Source organism: Toxotes jaculatrix, chromosome 15 (assembly GCF_017976425.1).
Source record: "Toxotes jaculatrix isolate fToxJac2 chromosome 15, fToxJac2.pri, whole genome shotgun sequence".
NCBI lineage: Eukaryota > Metazoa > Chordata > Actinopteri > Toxotidae > Toxotes > Toxotes jaculatrix.
This window is the reverse complement of record NC_054408.1, coordinates 2,596,487-2,615,472: the sequence shown is the minus strand read 5'-3', so window position 1 is coordinate 2,615,472 and position 18,986 is coordinate 2,596,487. Positions and strand designations below refer to the sequence as shown.

The following is an 18,986-nucleotide window of genomic DNA, read 5'->3' as shown; positions in this document are numbered from 1 at the left end:
TGTGCGGGTCGTGACCTGTTTGCGGACTATCGCCGCATCTAAGTGATGGTAAACATTATCCTGTGCTAATTAGCTATGTGCCACGCCATGTGATACGGCGCAGGGCTTGGTCCTTAGCTGTCAAATGATCAAGGACCTAGGAGTCATGCTACGGCCTGTTATGATCACATGATGAGGTGAAGAATGTGATGCTGCCGCTTCTGCTTTTTCCTCTGCACATAATCTAACATGGCATGCGTTTCAAACTCAAAGTCTGTTGTCTTCTTCAAGGGGTAAGTCCAGTGGAGCTTTTAGGAGCTGTTCCGGATTTATACACCGATCTCTCGATTAGCGGCTGTTGTGTAGCTCTTGTTGTCAGCCGACTCTAACTTAATCACGCGACCATCACGTGAGTTTATCTGTCAAACAGTCTTATCAGATCCGTTTTCGATGCCAGGTATATCAGATTTGAATCGACAGCGGTGTGTCTCTCGATTTAAAAACATTTAAAAACTACACACAACTTTTTAGGTGTTGGCTACTTAAAGTCCGTTTCCTGCTAAGGGGAAATTTCTGAATCACAGAATAAAATGTAAAGACATTTCCGTTTCTACTAATGAGGAACAGAGTCCGACGGATGTCCTGTGAATCTGTCCTATGGATGTTTAGAAAAGCTATTATGATTTGAAACATGAAAGACCATTCGACAGGTTGCTCTAAAATGTTAATTTGATGAGCCTTAGTAATGTGAAAAAATTCATTCTGAAACATGAAAAAGTTAATATTCATGTTTCTTCACTCTTTTTTATTATTGTTTGCCGTTTTCATTTCGTCAGCTTCAACTTGAGCCTATGTTAGTTTACGTTTTTGGTAAATTGGCACCATTAAAAACACGACAAATTAGCTAATTAGCTGTTAGCAGCATCTTTTTGCATTGCACCCATGGATATGTTGAATCTCAGGCAAGTTCTGTAGTTATAAGGAGTGTCTTTTTTTCAATGATGATTAAGCAGGTTTATAGACCCGGTTATTACAGTTCATTGGTTATAGTTTAGTTTTTATGGGGTCATTGATATGGTCACGTGTGTCACGTGTGTACCCGGGTGAGTTTGTAAAGCTGGAATGCCTGCAGTTCTGTTTAATCCCTGGAAGTGTTCAGTGATTAAGCTCTCCGCAGTTGCATTTCCACTGAGATCATTCTCCTGCTTTGCAGCAGGTTTGTGACAAGACCTTTAGACTTTGGTCATTTCTGACCATGAACATTGTTCTTGACATTGAATTAAGTTGTATCATAAAGTCAAAGTGCAGTGCTATGTACGTGCAGTTTTAAAGGCAGCAATAATAGACAGTAAAAGTAGAGTTGAGTAGAAGCCATGGCTGAGCTGCTGTATTGGATTGCATTAGATTTTACAGGGGTATCTAAGAAATTGGCAACTTAGTTTAATATTTTGATAAACCTGAACATAGTTCTAGTTCAAGTTCCTCTCTGTAAATACAGAACAAGTCACTTGAAAGTGGACAAACAAGTAAAATATCTGTCACTGGAAATAAACAAACAAACAAACAAACAAACAGGAAGCTGCTGCACCCTAGCATGACTGCAGCACTTATCTTCTCAGGTGTGAGCAGAGTAGATAAAAGTAGCTTCATGCTGATGGTGTGAAAGTGAGCATATGAAAACACAGCTGCTGTTCATGGTTCATAGTTCTATTTTTTTTTTAAATTATTATTAGAGAGCTAACTGTCTGTTCTATGAGCTGACACTGACTGATCCTGATCTAGGAGACGAGCTCAGTGACCCCGTCACAATTTGATTAAGAGACACTTAAACATGAAACCATTAGGGGAAATCTTTTACACATTCTTAAGATATTTTTTAACCCCTCTAGCAGGAATAGCAGCAACATGGCTGCTGATGACAAGTCCTCGTCCTCATCTTCAACAGACTGGAGCATCGAGCCGCCCATCATCTCACCCAGCAGCCCTTCTCACCTGACCCACTTCAAACCTCTGACTCCGGAGCAGGATGAGCCCCCGCTCCGCTCCGCATACAGCTCATTTGTCAGCCTTTTTCGTTTCAACAACAAAGGTTAGGAGTGCACACACACAAGTTTCTAAGTTGTTATGGATGTTGCCCCATTAGATACCGGTGTTTTGGTTTGCTAAAGTTTGGTTTGTTAAAGACGTACTGTATAATCCAGAGGGTTATAAGGTATTTTGTCATTTTGCTTATGTCCACTGTAAACAAAGCATAATAGGTCTATAAAAACAAAAACACATCACACCCCACAGTATGTCAAAAACCTGTCCAGAGTTATAATTTGCTGCAGTTTAAAGAAGTAATGACAGTTAGTCAGTCTTGTGAGGTCATGTGATAGAAATTGCTTGCCTGAGTCAGTGCCAGGAACCAGCGAGCCACGTGACTCGCGTGTTTGTAGTCCTGCCTCAGAAGTCCTGTACGTCCCTTCACCATGGCATCGTGGACCTGAATGTTATAAAATGAGATTACAAGAGGGATGCTGCCCTTCATTTGAATCATATTAGGAGACAGAAACAGAAAATGTGTGTCAAAATGACATTATGTTAAATCTTATCTTTTGTACAGTACAAATTATGATGATTTAAGAAAGTTAATTTTCTACAAAGTGGCTCAACAAAACCCTGAGATATTCTGGTGAGCAGATGAACAAAAACTGGAAAGACTGTTTAATTCTTATGTGTTTAAATTTGTAGATTTTAGTGCGAAAACCTGGAAAAGAAGGGACAGGGATTTTTTTTTAAACAGTATTGAAGAAGATTGAAGATTTGATTGTGAGGGACCCTTAAGTTGTTTCTTTATTTTTGGACTTTCTCTGTTTGGAAATACACTGCACCTTGGTCCTGGGTTATTTAAATTAATGGTGCCTTTTAGGTCAGTGCAGACCGGACATAGTTCAATGCATGACACAGTAATAAATATTTCATGAAACCATACTGCACATGGTAACTGTACGGTATATTCATAATTTAAATCCATTACTCAGGCTGAAGCTAACCTGCATATATTTTCATCAGCTGATCTATTTTGTTGTTTAGTATTAAAGTTAGTTATTCTACACTTTTACACTTTCTGTTTTTCATGTCACAATGAAAAACCTTCTACTTTAGGTAGGGATAGGCATTATAAACAGAATTAATTATAATAAATAATAATACATAAATATGATATGATGACATTATCAATAATCTGAGGAAAAAATATACAGAAAAATTATGAGTTGAAGTATTTAAGATCTAACACTGTGGAAGATTTATGTTAAATTGTCATTCACCTACAGCTTGGTACAGACAAAGCTATCTTTTGATACACAGACATGATACACATATTACATATTTATATATATTATTTTGGTTTGAGAAAAATACGGATCTCAAAAGTACTAGTAGTTCACTATGTATCCTTCAAAAAATACGTAATCAAGTAAAATGAAATTATAGCATATCACATTAAATTCAATTTGCTAAGGCTTTGTGTGCGTGTGTGTGTGTGCGTGTGTGTGTGCGTGTGTGTGTGCGTGTGTGCGCGTGTGTGCGTGTGTGTGTGTGTGTGTGTGTGTGTGTGTGTGTGTGTGTGTGTGCAGAGGAGGGACGTCCTCCCTCAGCAGTTTCAGATAAGCCAGATGCGCCATCCCCTTCTCCTCAGTCAGAGAGGAGGAGCTGGTCCTCCAGTCCTTCCCACTCCCTCTACGGCTCGAGGACGCACCGGAAACAACATCCTGAGCACCTCCGACGTACCTCCACTGCCTCTGGTAAAAAAAAAAAAACAGAGATGTTCACAGTACGGATGTTGATATTTGAGGCTTGTGCATGTTTCGTCTCCAATGGAAACAAAGGAAACAGGTTTGTGATGGATGACCAATCTAAGAAACTCGTATTCTATAGCATTTCTAATGCTGTTTTTTGGGCATCAACAACTTTTTCAGCTGTTGGGGAAACACGTTCTCCAGAAGTTGTAGGTAGTCAGTCTGGCAGTAGGCTTTAGTGTATTTAACATACATAATCTAAAGACGAGGTCTTACAACATCTTAAATGTGATTGAACTATGTAATTTAAGTCTTAAGTTTAGTTAAGTCTGTAAAATGTTGCTGTTTATGTGCAGAATCCTCTGTTTTTCGTACACACAGTTTTTAGGATGTATATTTTATTCCATCTGGCATTAACGATGGCTTGCTGAAATATACCTTTTACTTCACACACTCGTTGATTGCATTATCTATTATATAAAACTCTGTTGGTTGATTTTAAAGCCTCTGCCACTGAAATGAATAAACTAATCAGAGGCCACTGATAAAACTGTAGACATCTTACGATGAAACTCTTCAATTCATCTCCTTAAATTGGTGTTTTCATAACATGCAGTTTTTTTTCTTTGGGAGACATTTACAGCCAGTTCTTTGTCATTACCACCTTCAAGTTTCTGTATTCATCCACATGGATAAAGAGACTGTTTAACTTTTCAGAGGAACGTGCCAATGGCAGGAGCAGATTTGTGAGACAGAGTCAAAAAACAAACTAAATATAATGTTTTGGTTTAAAAGATGTTTAGTGTTGAAAACATCAGAAAGATGAATGCATGTACAAGCTGTAACATCCGTTCTCATGTCTTTTCTGATTACAGTGGATTGGCCAGGTGAGGGGCCTTCTGCACTGTGTGTTTTTTCTTTATCTTTTTTTTTTTTTTTTAAACTAAAGATGCTTTTAGTTTGACTGTAACAACACGTTCCTAAAGAATGGCCTTAAAACTGTTTGTGTGTCTGAGTGCATGCGAGTGTCAATGAAGTGCTTTCTGGTCTTTGGTTTGCCCTAATGTTTTCCACTCAGGTACTTACTAATAATTGGAATGATGTTTGTCATGAATGGTTTTAAAGCTTACAACATATGCTTAACATGTTTTTGCTTCTTGGCCAGTTTTTTATTAATTGCATCATGTGTTATTTTATACACATACACAACTTTTAAGGAAGTTATTCATAAGATGTTGAAGTGCATTGTCGAATGTTTGTCGCTTAGCTGCCATCTTCAAAGTGCACTATGATGAAGCCTGTTTAAGAGGAATTCATTTATTATCTCCATACATTTAAGATTTAAGATTTTTAAAAAGGCAAATATGACAATGCAGCCGGATGGATTTTTAAGAAAAAGTGAAGCTTTTTTCAGTTCACACTCTGTGTGTATGCGTGTGTTTGTGTGTCTGTATGTGTGTGTACATGGATGATTTTAGACGGCAGCAGGAAATCAGACACGCCTCTAAGCAATCACGACCCTCGCACAGCTGTGCAGCTTCGAACTGCACTGAAGAGGCTGAAGGAAATCATGGAGGGAAAGAGCCAGGTATTCACATCCAGTTTAACATCAGCTCTTTGTCCTAAATCAGAGGTCTCAAACCTGTTCCACAAAGGGCCGTGTGGCCGCTGGTTTTTGTTCCAACCAATCAAGAGCACACAGTTTGACCAATCAGCTGTTTGAAGGTCGAGATCAGTTGATTAAATGAGTCGAGTCTGGTTTGCTGCTGCTTGGTTGGAACAGAAACCTGCAGCCACACGGCCCTTTGTGGCCCCTCTGTGGATGACAGCACTGTGCTGTGGTTGTTGTCCTGCTGCAGGACAGTGATTTGAAGCAGTACTGGATGCCAGACAGTCAGTGCAAAGAGTGTTACGACTGCAACGAGAAGTTCACCACCTTCCGCCGCCGCCACCACTGTCGACTGTGCGGCCAGATCTTCTGCAGCCGCTGCTGCAACCAGGAAATCCCCGGAAAGTTCATGGGCTACACGGGTAAGTAACATACTCAAGATGAATTAGTAATGAATTTATCATAAAATGGAGTTCCCATCTGCCATCCATCTTTCCCTGTCTCCTCTTCTTCTTCTCTGACTTCTTCACTGTGTATTTAGGAGATCTGCGTGCCTGTACGTACTGTCGAAAAATTGCACTGAGCTACGCTCACTCGGCTGACTCGGGTTCCATCGGAGAGGACCTGAGTGCCTTGTCGGACTCTCCCTGCTCCGTGTGTGTGTTGGAGCCCAGCGAGCCTCGGACGCCTGTGGGTGGGCGCAAGGCCAGCAGGAACATCTTCCTGGAGGAAGACCTGACCTGGCAGAGGTGAACACATGCACACACTGTGTTCATCACACAGACAAACACACACACACGCTGGGTCAAATCATATCATGGAAATTATGGTTGAATTTTGAACCTTTTGTAGCGTGATGCCTTCAGTGTCAGCTCTGAATTCACGCCTAATTCCTCCACACCCGTACCTCCTACCTTTATGTTTAGACCAAAGCTGAACATCCAGTACGGTGCAAAACCTTTAGGCACAAAAAGCAAAGGGAGGATGCTTTCAGAAACATACGAAGTGCTTAAAACCTTTGCACTGTACCTACAACCAAAATCTTGACTTGAATTTTCTGACCTTGTTTACTGGTTTGTCATCTGTTACTGCGCGTACAGTGGGTTTGTCATGTCATGAGTTGGCTCACAACGGAAACACACTGCCCTAGGGTTTTTTCCCAGTTTCCTTCGACTGTGCTCGTGCTCTTTTTCTGTCTTGATTTTCCACTGTTTAAAACATGTGTGTGTGCTTTGTATGCATTGTGCTCTGTGCATGGTAAAGACACAGAATCATATTATGGCATGTTAAAAATGAAATCTGTACATCAGTTGGCCCTGACTACCCCTTTCACAAAGAGAAGTTTACTTTTAACCCGCAACAGCTGTGAACTAAAACATGTAAAGAAAACATAAGACTCACAAGGGTCAGCTTTGCAGCATGTGATCCTACAGGCCAGTAATGCAAAGCAGACAACTGGGTCTAATGAATAACTTAAAAGGAGAAAAGAGGAAGCGTCTATTTTAGGAAGAACAGCATTAGTAAAGCATGACTCTTTGGGCACAAGGACTGTTCAACTCTTCCTCTTTAAGTTACCTTTTAACTGATTTTTGTTTTTATTGATTTCATTAACCATGCACAGAACAGGCAAGTTGTTCAGTTAATGTTAAGGACACTTTTGTTTAAAGGCTCGTCCGTCCATGCATGCGTTTCATAACCCCATGCTTGTTTTGCTGCTGTTGTTTTGAGTCGGTGTGCTCCCTGCTTATTTTATCTGTCAACTTGCTTCAAAAGAAAATCTGTTTCCTCTCTCTCTCTCCTGGCGTAGAAAAACTCCTATTGGGATGAGAAAGAAGTGAGTCTTGCTCTTCGTTTATTCATTTTTCACATCTGTCTGAGCTTTAGCTGTCTGTAAGTAAAGGCTAACGCTTTCTAGCTCTGTAAAGAAGGAGTAGTCTTCTGCATGCTCGTAGTCACTGGTCATAAATTTGACACAGAGAAAGTGTGAAGATCACAGTGGAAAGAATGTCAATCAAAGTTTGCCTGTGTGTTTTCATCAGTATGATTCACCAGGAGCCTCAGAACAGTGGCCTCGCTTCCAGACTGACGACTCTACAGGAAGACGTGGGTAAATCGCCTGCGAGGAAGAGGTCAGCCGCTGCTTTGGGTTTGCCTGTAAAGTACAGTGTGTTCCAGCGTGATACAGCACAGTTACGTCTCTGATTGTCTCCACCACAGGTCTGCCAGTGTGACCAACCTGTCGCTGGACCGCTCTGGATCCTCCATGGTGCCCTCCTACGACAGCTCAGTCAGCCCGCCAACCAGCCGAGCCATGACAGGCACCAAGAGCGGCAGCAAGCTGGACCACAGTGAGGAGGAGAGGAAGATCCTGCTGGTGGCTGCTTTATTCTTTCATTTATTCTTTACTGTACTCATATTTTAAATGAGGAATAAACATAAAGCAGTAAGACATAATTGTTGAGGTTAAGTACTGTGATACGATACCACATTTCTTGCAGGACTCCTCCCAGCTGAAGGACTTGTGGAAGAAGATCTGCCACAACAGCACAGGGATGGAGTTCCAGGACCACAGGTACTGGTTGAGGACCTACCCCAACTGCATTGTGGGAAAGGAGCTTGTCAACTGGCTGCTGAGGAATGGCACCATCTCCACCAGGTAGCATCTCACCGGGCAAACATGCAAAGCATACATACGAAAGCTCTTGATCTCATGTTTTAATGTCACACTCTCCCTCCCATCCTGATGGTCCTGTGTTGCAGGGCCCAGGCTATCGCCATCGGCCAGGCATTGGTGGACGGTCGCTGGCTGGACTGTGTCACCCACCACGACCAGCTGTTCAGGGATGAGTATGCTCTCTACCGCCCCCTCCAGGTGATGAGTAAATGCTGCACACACTGGGAAGCAGACATCAAGCATACTTTGGCACATCACGTGTTGATATTGACTGATTCAGCAGGGTCTTGCTTGCTAACACAAGGACATATCACAAGCAGCTTCAAGGATTGATTGTTTAGGTGAAGTGTGCAGATGGTGACGTTTCTCTGTCTGGTCTGTAGAGTACAGAGTTCTCAGAAACGCCGTCTCCAGATAGTGATAGTGTCAATTCCTTGGAGGGACATTCGGAGCCGTCCTGGTTTAAGGACATCAAGTTTGATGACAGCGACACGGAGCAGCTTGCAGATGAGAACGAGTACATCATGCCTAGTATGTATCTTATGTCTTGTACTTTAATAAAAACTTTTTGGTTTTTTACACCTCTTGTCATGCTGTGCTGGCTCAGCTCATTGGTCTTTGCTCAGGCTGCCTCCGGCTGGCTTTGTTTTGGTCTCTGTGAGTTAAAATCCCGTTTGCAGCTCACTGACTCTGCCTCTCCGTCCAGACTCCGCCAGCCCCAGCAAGAGGACGTCTGTCAGCAGTTTCCAGTCGGTGATGGACAGCGACTCGGCTGCATCCATCAACCTCAACATGGAGCAAAACAATGTCAACTTCCACATCAAGAAACAGTCCAAGTATCCACATGTGCCTCCGACCACTGATCAGAAAGGTAAACACGTGTACATATGCCAGTCCAGCTCTCAGTGGCTGTTTTCACACTGTTGCTTAGTTAAGTTATTCTGTGTCCTAGAGACTCCTGAAAGTGTTGACACCAGTAGAAATGACATTTACTGAAGTAGAAGTAGAGATAACAGAAAATAAAAGTACTGCATTAGAAGTAAAAGTGATCAAAGTAGTATGTAAGAAAAAGTACCAAAACAAAATGTAAGTCTCAAAACTGGAAATGCTCATTATGCAGAGGAACGGTCCCTGTCAGTCAATATAAATTAACGAGTTACGAGTCTTGACACAGATTCTTAATTGAATTATTAGAAATCTTATAGAACCGTCTGTGTGTGATCTCTCTCCTCTTTCAGCTGAATTTCTTGTGTCTGAGGATGGAGGACAGAACATTGTCATAAGTGATGCCTTCATCAAAGGTAGGAACTCTTCATTTCCTCGTTGATCTGCTCTGACAAAAAAAAACTGCTGGACTTACCTGCTCCCTCTGCCTGACTTGACTTACCTCCAGAGTCTCTGTTCAACCGTCGTGTGGAGGAAAAGGCCAAAGAGATGCTGTTTACTCCGCTGGGCTGGCACCACAGCTCCCTGGACCAGCTGAGAGAGGAGAACGGAGAGAAGAAGGCCATGGAGAGGCTGCTGTGAGTGGAGATAACACCACTGTTTGTGTCCCGCATGATTATACATACATTTATATCTATTCATTTGGCACACACTCTTGTCCATAGCCACATACAAATGAGGTACAATTACAAGTCACAGTAGATCAAGGAGAAATAGGGCCTGACTCGATATGTGACTATGTTGTGTTGTTTTTTCTATTGTCAGACAGATTAATCAACTAGTTGCTTATTGTAGTTTAGGACGAATACCTCCATACCTCCTGACTTAACTATGGAAAATTATTTTTACTCATGTAACCATCGCCCCTCTGCCCGTCTTTGTTCAGCTCGGCCAACCACAGCCACATGATGGCGCTGCTGCAGCAGCTGCTCTACAGCGAGTCTCTGTCTCTGTCCTGGCGGGATATCATCGTCCCCGTGGTTCGACAGGTGGTCCAGACGGTGCGGCCCGACGTTCGCAACTGTGATGACGACATGGACATCCGACAGCTGGTCCACATCAAGAAGGTCAGGAACCATGATGTCAAACCAGTCAGACTGCAGTTATTTCAAGTGGTTTCTGAATATAACTAAATCTCCACGTGTGCTTTAGATTCCTGGAGGCAGGAAGTTTGACTCAACGGTAGTAAACGGCTTTGTGTGCACCAAAAACATCGCCCACAAAAAAGTAAGTTCATATTATTCTGTCCAGCATTGTATTTAGAATGTAAAAGAAAAAAAACAAAACACAGAAATTCAATCTGATGTGAACATTCATTCTCTGTCTAAAGGTAATTGGCTTAATGTCTAAATAGATTTTTTTGCTGTTCTTCATTGGATCCAGTTACTTTGCCTTTTTGAAAACAGCCTTAGTGTCCAGAAATGAAAATAATGGGAACAGGAATTAATATATACTTGTTAAGCTGATACTTTCTGTCTGACCTGTTGTCAGATGAACGCCTACATCAAGAACCCCAAGATTCTGCTGCTGAAGTGCTCCATAGAGTATCTGTACAGGGAGGAGACAAAGTTTACCTGCATCGACCCCATTGTGCTACAGGTCAGTGAGTCACTCAGACTACAGTAATGATAGAGATTGCATTTCCTGCAGAAACTAATAAAAGATTTTTCTCTTCTTTCTCTCAGGAACGAGAGTTTTTGAAGAACTACGTGCAGCGCATCGTGGACGTCCGTCCAAACCTTGTATTAGTGGAGAAGACGGTGTCTCGTATCGCTCAGGACATGCTGCTAGAACATGGCATCACGCTGGTCATCAATGTCAAACCGGTTAGTAAAGAAATCAAGATATACAGCTCATCCTCTTAGTTTGGCTCTGTCCATTTTCATTGTTTCAGTCATTCACTGAAAAATGTTCATATACAAAAAGGAAAAATAGTAAAATACTTTAACATACTACACAAGCACAGTAAACACAGTAAACACGGTCAAAGATGAGTTGTGTTAATCATCTCTCATCTTCCTGTTTTTGGTCAATTTAGCAAGTCTTGGACAGGGTGAGTCACATGACGCAGGGGGACCTGGTAATGTCCATGGATCAGCTCCTCACCAAACCTCGTCTGGGGACCTGCCACAAGTTCTACATGCAACCCTTCACCCTGGCCAGCAGTAAGAAACACATCTGCACTCTTCACTCCCACTCTCAGTGTGAACACTGCTGCGGTATTCATTTTTTGTTTGTCCCTCCAGACAATGTGAAGACTCTGATGTTCTTCGAGGGCTGTCCTCCTCACCTTGGATGCTCCATCAAGCTGCGCGGTGCTTCGGAGTACGAGCTGGCGCGGGTGAAGGAGATCATCATGCTCATGATGTGCGTGGCCTACCACTCCCAGCTGGAGATCTCTTTCCTCATGGATGAGTTTGCCATGCCCCCCAGTTTGGCCCAAAGCGCCTCGTTCCCCTGCCTACTGGAGGGCGTCTCTGCAAAGGAGGAGGCAGATGGAGAGTGGAGAGGGAAAGAGACACATGGAGAGAGTCAGGAGAAAGCCACAGAGGCTGAAGACTCTGCACTGGGTGGACAACCTGAGGAGGAAGGGCTTCTCTCAGAGGCTTCATCCAAAAACGGAGAGATGGACAGTCTTCAGGACAAACTGAACCCCAAATCACCCTCCTCCGTTCAAGACGAGGAGGCTGTGAGCATGGAGACCATGACCTCCTCGCCATTTTCCAGTCCACCTTCACTGCCACTCTGTGTCTGTCCCCCATTTCTCATGGAAGAGGACCAGGAGATGACACTCTCAGACACACTTGTCCGTGTGTCTGAAGGGGAGACAAAGGAGGAGGGAAGCCTCGTGAAGGAGGAGTCACTTGGTGTGGAGGATGGGGAGGGTTCAGAGATTCCTACTCCCAAGTTGTTTCGAGACCCCCTGCAGGATGACACAGGGATGTTTGTGGCCGAGCAGGTGGCCTCATCTGACGACCGGCTGAAGTCCATCTCTGCTGTCTTCAAGCAGGAGCTTAAGGACATCATCCTGTGCATTTCTCCCTTCATCACATTTAAAGAACCCTTCCTGCTCACACCTGCTGGCATGCACTGCCCCAGCAGGGATTATTTCCCTGAACAGGTACCTAGCTGTGTCGTTGTTGTTGTTGTGTTTAGTTTTTTTTTTTTTTCAGAGCTGGAACTGATGATTATTTTCATTATCAAGTCTTGGACCAGCAGTCCAAAGTAAAAAATCTTCACATTTGAGAAACTGAAAATGTTTTTTCAGAGTGAAAAACCTCGATGACTTGAACAGTTTATGACAAACAGTATTTCCTGTCTTTTCTAGGTCTACCTGTCCCCTCTCCTGAACAAAGACTTAAAGGAACTGGACGGGCGGCGAAAGCGGCAGCTCCTCAAAGAGTCTGGCCCCTCCTCCCTGGTCGGAGTTCAGACCAATGGTGGAGCACCGCCCAGGTCCATCAATGTCCTGCCCTGCCACAGTCTTACCAGCACCCGCATTGTAGAGCAGCTGAACAGCAGCCAGGATCTGGCCAAAATGCTGGCTGACTACAGAGCAAAGGGAGGTCGCATCCGGCAGAGGGAGGCCACTGACCCCTTCAGCGCTGCAGCTCCTGTCAGTGTCCAGAGCCGGGCGGGGGAGGCACCGGTCAAACCCCCGGTGAAGGCTGACAGCGAAGAGGAGAAGCCAAATAAACAGAATGATGTGAGCTGGGCCCCAAAGGTGAATGAATGAGTCAGTGGTCAGAAAGTTTACTGCCAGGTTTGACAGTCAATGCATCATTTGTCGTTAATGAAGGAAAATGTGAGTCAAATAATTCAGAGTAATTTATAAAAAGAAAAAAAATTCCTTTTGTGTAAAACATTTGAAAAGCTTTTTTTCCCATCGTCATCGTTGTTGTTTTTGTTGTCCTCAGCTGGACTGTCTGAACCCTGTCAACCATCAGAGACTGTGCGTGCTCTTCAGCAGTTCCTCAGCTCAGTCCAGCAACGCACCCAACCCCTGTGTCAGCCCATGGTAAACTGCTCATACGGAGCAAACGAATAAAGAAATCTCACGTGTTGTTCCTAATGAATTTGTAATCCCTGTTTTGTTTTTTGTTTTTTTTTGTTGACAGGATCGTCACAATGGAGTTCTATGGCAAGAATGACCTCTCTCTGGGTGTGTTCTTGGAGCGATATTGTTTCAGGTAAAACAAAGTACCAGTGAATTAAAAATTTTGTTTTTACTAAATTGTAATTCTTAACGAGAAATCCTGTCTGACGTCAGGCTTGAAAATGTTAGTGGACGTTTATAAATGAGTGAAATATGTAGGTTTTCCTTAGTTTGACACTAAGTTAGCTTCTCAGTTGGTTTTATAAAGGTGTGTGCGTGTTTGTATACACACGTTTTCTTCAGGCCGTCTTATCAGTGCCCCAGCATGTTCTGCGAGACTCCCATGGTGCACCACGTCCGTCGGTTTGTGCACGGTAGCGGCTGCGTACAGATTGTGTTGAAGGAGCTGGACTCCCCTGTGCCTGGATATCAGCACACGATTCTCAACTACTCCTGGTGCCGCGTCTGCAAACAGGTCAGTTATAATTAACATTTTTTTTAATTGATCAAATTGTTTGACACCCTACATTTGTAATTAAAATTCCACCCTCTAGATGAATAAATGAAGTGAATCAAATAAATCTGATCATCAGGATGAAAACTTATCTGTTGCACTGAATCTCTGCCTCGTTCTGTTTTTTTTTTTTTTTTTAAGGTGACACCAGTCGTGCCTCTGTCCAACGACTCATGGTCTATGTCTTTTGCCAAATACCTGGAGCTTCGCTTCTACGGCCACCAGTACACCAGACGGGCTAACGCAGAGCCCTGCGGACACTCCATCCACAAAGACTACCACCAGTACTTCTCCTACAACCAGATGGTGGCCTCCTTCAGGTTGGTCAGCTCTCAGGTTGTTCCTCATTCACCCACAGCTGAATGAGAGCAGAAGAAATGTGGTGATCCCTGGACAGATTTTGATTTTAATAAAATCACCTGTTTTGTTTTCAGCTACACTTCAGTAAGGCTGTTGGAGATTTGTCTTCCTCGTCCCAAGATCTTCATCAGGAATCTGGGGCCGTCCAAAACCAACCTGCAGCAGGACCTGAAGGACTTCTCTCAGAAGTAAACAAACACCTTTGACAGAGCTCATCAGTCTCCATTCATACAACCACACCAGTAAATAATGTACTATCACCAGGCTAAAGCAGAAGATAAAGTATCATGATACGGCACATTCGTTCACTGGCTTTGGTTATTTACCTGTTACCTGGCCACATCCATTGGTCTACAGTTGCCCTCTGCTCTCTCCTTAGAGTGACTCAGGTGTACTTGGCCATAGACGACCGCCTCACCTCCCTGAAGACCGAAACCTTCAGTAAGACACGGGAGGAAAAGATGGAGGACCTCTTCGCTCAGAAAGACGTAGGTTCTTCCGCATTGACGTGTCTTAATCTCTGGGTACAGCGGTAGTTTTAAGCTCATTGGGCTGTTTCTGTGTGTTTGTGTTTAGATGGAAGAGGCAGAGCTGAGGAGCTGGATCGAAAAGCTTCAGGCTCGACTGCAGGTCTGTGGCGTGGACTCTCCTCAGCAGCTGCAGACTGTTCTGGAGTCACTGGTGATGAAGAAACAGGGCCTGTGTGAGATGTTACAGTCCTGGAATGGAAGGTCAGAATCACCACTGAGAAAAAAAAAAAAGAAGGTTTATACAGTATCATGAAATAAAAATTAGTTTGTTTACAGAGGTTATGCAGTATGCAACCCCCCACCTGCCCCTCCCCCGCCTGGATCTGATGCTTCAGTTGGAAGTGCCAACTCTAAGTCGACTCTGAAAATCCTGACTCAGAGACGAGCCCTGCTTCTTATCTTTGCTCTCACTCTCCAGGCTGCAGGACCTGTTCCAGCAGGAGAAAGGCAGGAAGCGTCTGTCTGTGCCCCCCAGCCCAGGCAGGCACAGACAGACCGCCGCTGACGACAGCAAGGTCGGTAACATCACCGGTCGTCGTGGAGGAATGGCGGTGTTGACACGTACCGTGTAACCACGAGTTTTCCTGTGCCTGCAGTGGTTAGGACATAGCTGATTTTAGTGTGTAACCTTATTTATTTGTTGATTTCGCAGAGCGCCCTGGATTCCTCCCCCCGTAACCCCTCTCCTGTGGTTCAGAATGGTGAAAAAGGTGAGCTAGTTGTCCCAGACCTAAACTGATCCTGGTTTTTGAATGAAGTCGATTGTGATCCTGACTGTAGCTGACGAGTCAACTCGTTTTCTCCGACAGAGGACCGTCACCTCAACACGATGTCCTCGGCCTCCTCCTCCTCCCTGCTGCCGTCACCGGGAGAACCCGGAGCTGAACCCATCACACCCGTTCCCTCCTTCACTGAGCAGGACTCCGTCAGCATCCCGGAGGGTAGACACTCATCCATGTGCATAAACTATCTCTCGCAGCGGACAGTGTTTCTCTGATCTCATCCCTGCTGCATGAAATCGGTGTTTGCTTGTTTTCAGATGTATTTGACGGACACTTGCTGGGCTCCACTGACAGCCAGGTGAAGGAGAAATCCACCATGAAGGCCATCCTCGCCAACTTTCTCCCCGGCAACAGCTACAACCCCATCCCTTTCCCGTTGTAAGTCATGCACTCATTCTTCTTTCCTCAATTTTGCTTTACACAAGAATTGTTGACAGAACATTACACTCGTCTTTAATGGTTTGTCTCTGACCGTCGTGTGATGTGTGTTGAAAGTGACCCAGACAAGCACTACCTGATGTATGAACACGAGCGCGTGCCCATCGCAGTGTGTGAGAGAGAGCCGAGCTCCATTATAGCCTTCGCTCTCAGGTGACTGCCTGCCTCCTCGTCCTGCCTCTGCTCACAGTTTATCCCTGATAATTGTCCTGTTTTCTTTTTTTGAATTCTCTTTTTATTAAACAATATACTTACAGACGAAGTAATTCTTATATTAAGGATTAATATTTTCCATTGTAGCTCTCATAAATTCTCCCATTCCTCCCCTGGTATATTTATATTTTCATTTCTCGTTGCTAGTTTCATTTCAAAGTCTTTGCCTGTAAATGTCCTGTTATTGTTTCATGTGTTGCTTTCCAGCTGCAAGGAATATAAAACAGCACTGGATGATCTGTCTAAGGCGTCAAACGCAGGAGGGGATGAGACTCCGCAGGTCGTCAGGTACGCAGGAAATTTATCAAATATTGTTCGAATCTGAAGTTTACCCCCGACTGAAACTCAGAGATGTTGTTTAAAGCAAATTTTATCTATATTTTTATAATAATTAGTATCAAATGGCAATATGAAAACATGAAAGTTCTAGTAGTTTTACTTTTTCTTTTTTTTTTTTTCTTTTTTTTTTTTAATTGTGTGGTAAATATGCAGCTAATTTCTGCTGCTTCTCCTCAGCAGTGCAGAGAGTCGGGCAAAGAGCAGCCCTGCCAGGCCCAGCGAGTCGGCCTCGTCCCAGCAGAGCCGCAGCGGCATGGACACTGATCCTCTCAGTAAGCGTTGGTCGAATAACAACTGAAATCACAGAGGATTTAAAAGCTCAGACCTTCTCCTCGAGCTGAAACGCTTTACTTTTGTTGCTGTGTTGTGCAGAGGACGCAGACTTGGCAGACAAACAGAAGAAACAGACCTTGAATCCACACATTGAACTGCGTGAGTGTTTTGGAAGAAATACTGAGAAATCTGGGCAATGTTCACCCACAGATTTTGGTCGTGTGAAATCTCGAATCATTGGAATTGGAGTGGTGTGAAAACTTTCCATGTTTGGACATTGTCATTGAACTTAGTTTCTATAAAAAACAAAAAAAACATGACCTCTCCTCAGTGCGGTTCTTTGTGCAGTGCTTCAGTAAATGCCTCGCTGACCTCTCCCTCGTCTGTTGTTGCGTTTGTAGAGTTCTCTGATGCCAACGCCAAGTTTTACTGCCGAATCTACTACGCAGAGGAGTTTCACAAGATGCGTGAGGAGATCATGGAGAGCGCTGAGGAGGATTTTGTCCGCTCGCTGTCCCACTGCGTCAACTGGCAGGCTCGTGGTGGAAAATCTGGAGCTGTTTTCTACGCCACAGAAGGTTGAATCTAATGCGGCACAGATAAATGTCAAAGCTGTTACTGCAGTCGACAGTAAAGTCTCAGTGGAACAGCAGTTAGAGCATCTTCAGCTTCAGGAATGTGACGTGTTTCTGAGTTATAGGTGGAGGTGGTTTTGTCACAAGATGGATTTGGTGAAATTATTGAGACTCTAAGTTTTTGACGCCTCCTTTGCTCTGGACATAAATACAACCTTTGCTGGTTACTGAAATCTTTAAAAGGCAGCAGCAGATCTTAATGATGTGAATCGTCTCCTCCTCTGTGTCCTGACAGACGACCGGTTCATCCTGAAGCAGATGCCCAGACTGGAAGTCCAGTCTTTCTTGGACTTTGCACCTCATTACTTCACCTACATCACTGGAGCTGTGCAGCAGAAAGTATGTATCATCAAGAAGTGCTTTCTACCTGGGCTTTACTGTCTGAGCATGAGTGACTAACGACCATCTTTGCGCCGCAGCGGCCGACCGCGCTGGCAAAGATCCTGGGTGTGTACCGGATCGGTTACAAGAACTCCCAGAACAACACGGAGAAGAAACTGGACCTGCTCGTGATGGAAAATCTCTTCTATGGACGAAAGATGGCTCAGGTGGGACTCACAGCCTTGTACAGCTGTATAAAATACAGGGTTTTTTTTGCCATTTCAGCCATGTTTTCCTTAGAAAGGATCTTTTTCCTATACAGAAGAGTAGCTCTGTTGGACACTGTCCGTCTCCTCTGCAGGTGTTTGACCTCAAAGGATCGCTGAGAAACCGTAACGTGAAGACGGACTCGGGGAAGGAAAGCTGCGAGGTGGTTCTCCTCGATGAAAACCTCCTGAAGCTGATCCACGACAACCCGCTCTACATCCGCTCGCACTGCAAGGCCATCCTGCGAGCCGCCATACACAGCGACGCCTACTTCCTCTCCAGCCACCTCATCATCGACTACTCCCTGCTGGTGGGGCGGGACGATGCCACCGATCAGCTGGTGGTCGGGATCATAGGTGAGATGTTGTAACTCTTCAGTCTTCCTGTTTTTCTTTTTAATGTTCAAACTCCACTTCACAAACAGTAAATATGTGATCTGATATTTTTTTTACAAAGCTTTTCCCTCTGCTCTACTCTGCAGATTATATCAGAACATTTACCTGGGACAAGAAACTGGAAATGGTCGTCAAATCCACTGGAATTCTGGGAGGTCAGGGTAAGTCTGACATTACTGTGACTGAATAGACAATAATCCTGACAATTAATAAAACTGTGGCTCTGATGTTGCGGTGCGTTGCGTCTCCAGGGAAGATGCCCACCGTGGTCTCTCCGGAGCTGTACAGAGCTCGTTTCTGCGAGGCCATGGACAAATACTTCCTGATGGTACCGGACCACTGGACCGGCCTGGGCATCAACTGCTGAGCGGTGCGTGCAAGTCCAAGTCCAGAAACACAAACATACACCTGCTCTCTCTCTCAGACGGCCTATGCACAAAAATAAGTTTCCTGGTCAGTTCCTGGTAAGGAAACCTGAGACCCAGAAGCACACTGGAATTTGTAAATGTTTGAATATTGAACAGACTGACCTGAAAACAGCACAGCATCATTCCATAGGAGCAGCACCACCCTGCAAATCAGTTTTTATCACTGGGGACGCATTGTTGTGTTATCAGGTTATAATTTATCTCCCTCTGGGTTCCCGACGTGTTTCGCAGAGGGTTTATTTTATTAGTGCCATGAGTCCAACTGTTTCAAGAGGAACTGCTGAAAACATTCAGTCTTGTGGTTATAGTTTGGTAAACAAACTAATTCGTGTAATTTATAGTTTGTAAATGTACAGAGATGATGTAACTATTAAAATATTATTAACACTGATTTTAAAGCTTTGTT

At 44.0% G+C, this 18,986-nt stretch overlaps 1 protein-coding gene across 5 annotated transcripts; it reads left to right on the top strand.

The window, feature by feature from the left end:
* The first annotated feature begins 74 nt into the window (after positions 1 to 74).
* pikfyve (phosphoinositide kinase, FYVE finger containing) lies at positions 75 to 18,971 on the top strand. 5 transcript variants are annotated; one of them, XM_041057731.1, is made up of 44 exons: positions 75 to 272; positions 1,869 to 2,068; positions 3,600 to 3,767; positions 4,637 to 4,648; positions 5,240 to 5,349; positions 5,621 to 5,792; positions 5,912 to 6,119; positions 7,178 to 7,204; positions 7,410 to 7,499; positions 7,588 to 7,744; positions 7,869 to 8,026; positions 8,131 to 8,242; positions 8,428 to 8,575; positions 8,751 to 8,915; positions 9,283 to 9,345; positions 9,438 to 9,567; positions 9,876 to 10,056; positions 10,142 to 10,216; positions 10,481 to 10,588; positions 10,675 to 10,815; positions 11,028 to 11,154; positions 11,236 to 12,110; positions 12,318 to 12,713; positions 12,907 to 13,007; positions 13,108 to 13,179; positions 13,389 to 13,560; positions 13,741 to 13,919; positions 14,034 to 14,147; positions 14,339 to 14,447; positions 14,536 to 14,690; positions 14,908 to 15,004; positions 15,142 to 15,199; positions 15,299 to 15,430; positions 15,529 to 15,649; positions 15,767 to 15,862; positions 16,130 to 16,210; positions 16,442 to 16,533; positions 16,634 to 16,693; positions 16,936 to 17,112; positions 17,405 to 17,508; positions 17,589 to 17,717; positions 17,852 to 18,113; positions 18,239 to 18,313; positions 18,404 to 18,971. In XM_041057731.1, the coding sequence occupies exons 1-44, from the start codon at positions 229 to 231 to the stop codon at positions 18,517 to 18,519; spliced, it is 6,369 nt and encodes a 2,122-aa protein (XP_040913665.1). In that variant the 5' UTR covers positions 75 to 228; the 3' UTR covers positions 18,520 to 18,971. The 5 variants fall into 5 exon arrangements, with proteins under 5 accessions (XP_040913665.1, XP_040913664.1, XP_040913667.1 ...); XM_041057730.1 differs by having other exon boundaries at positions 16,439 to 16,533; XM_041057733.1 differs by lacking the exon at positions 4,637 to 4,648 and having other exon boundaries at positions 16,439 to 16,533.
* Positions 18,972 to 18,986: the final 15 nt, after the last annotated feature.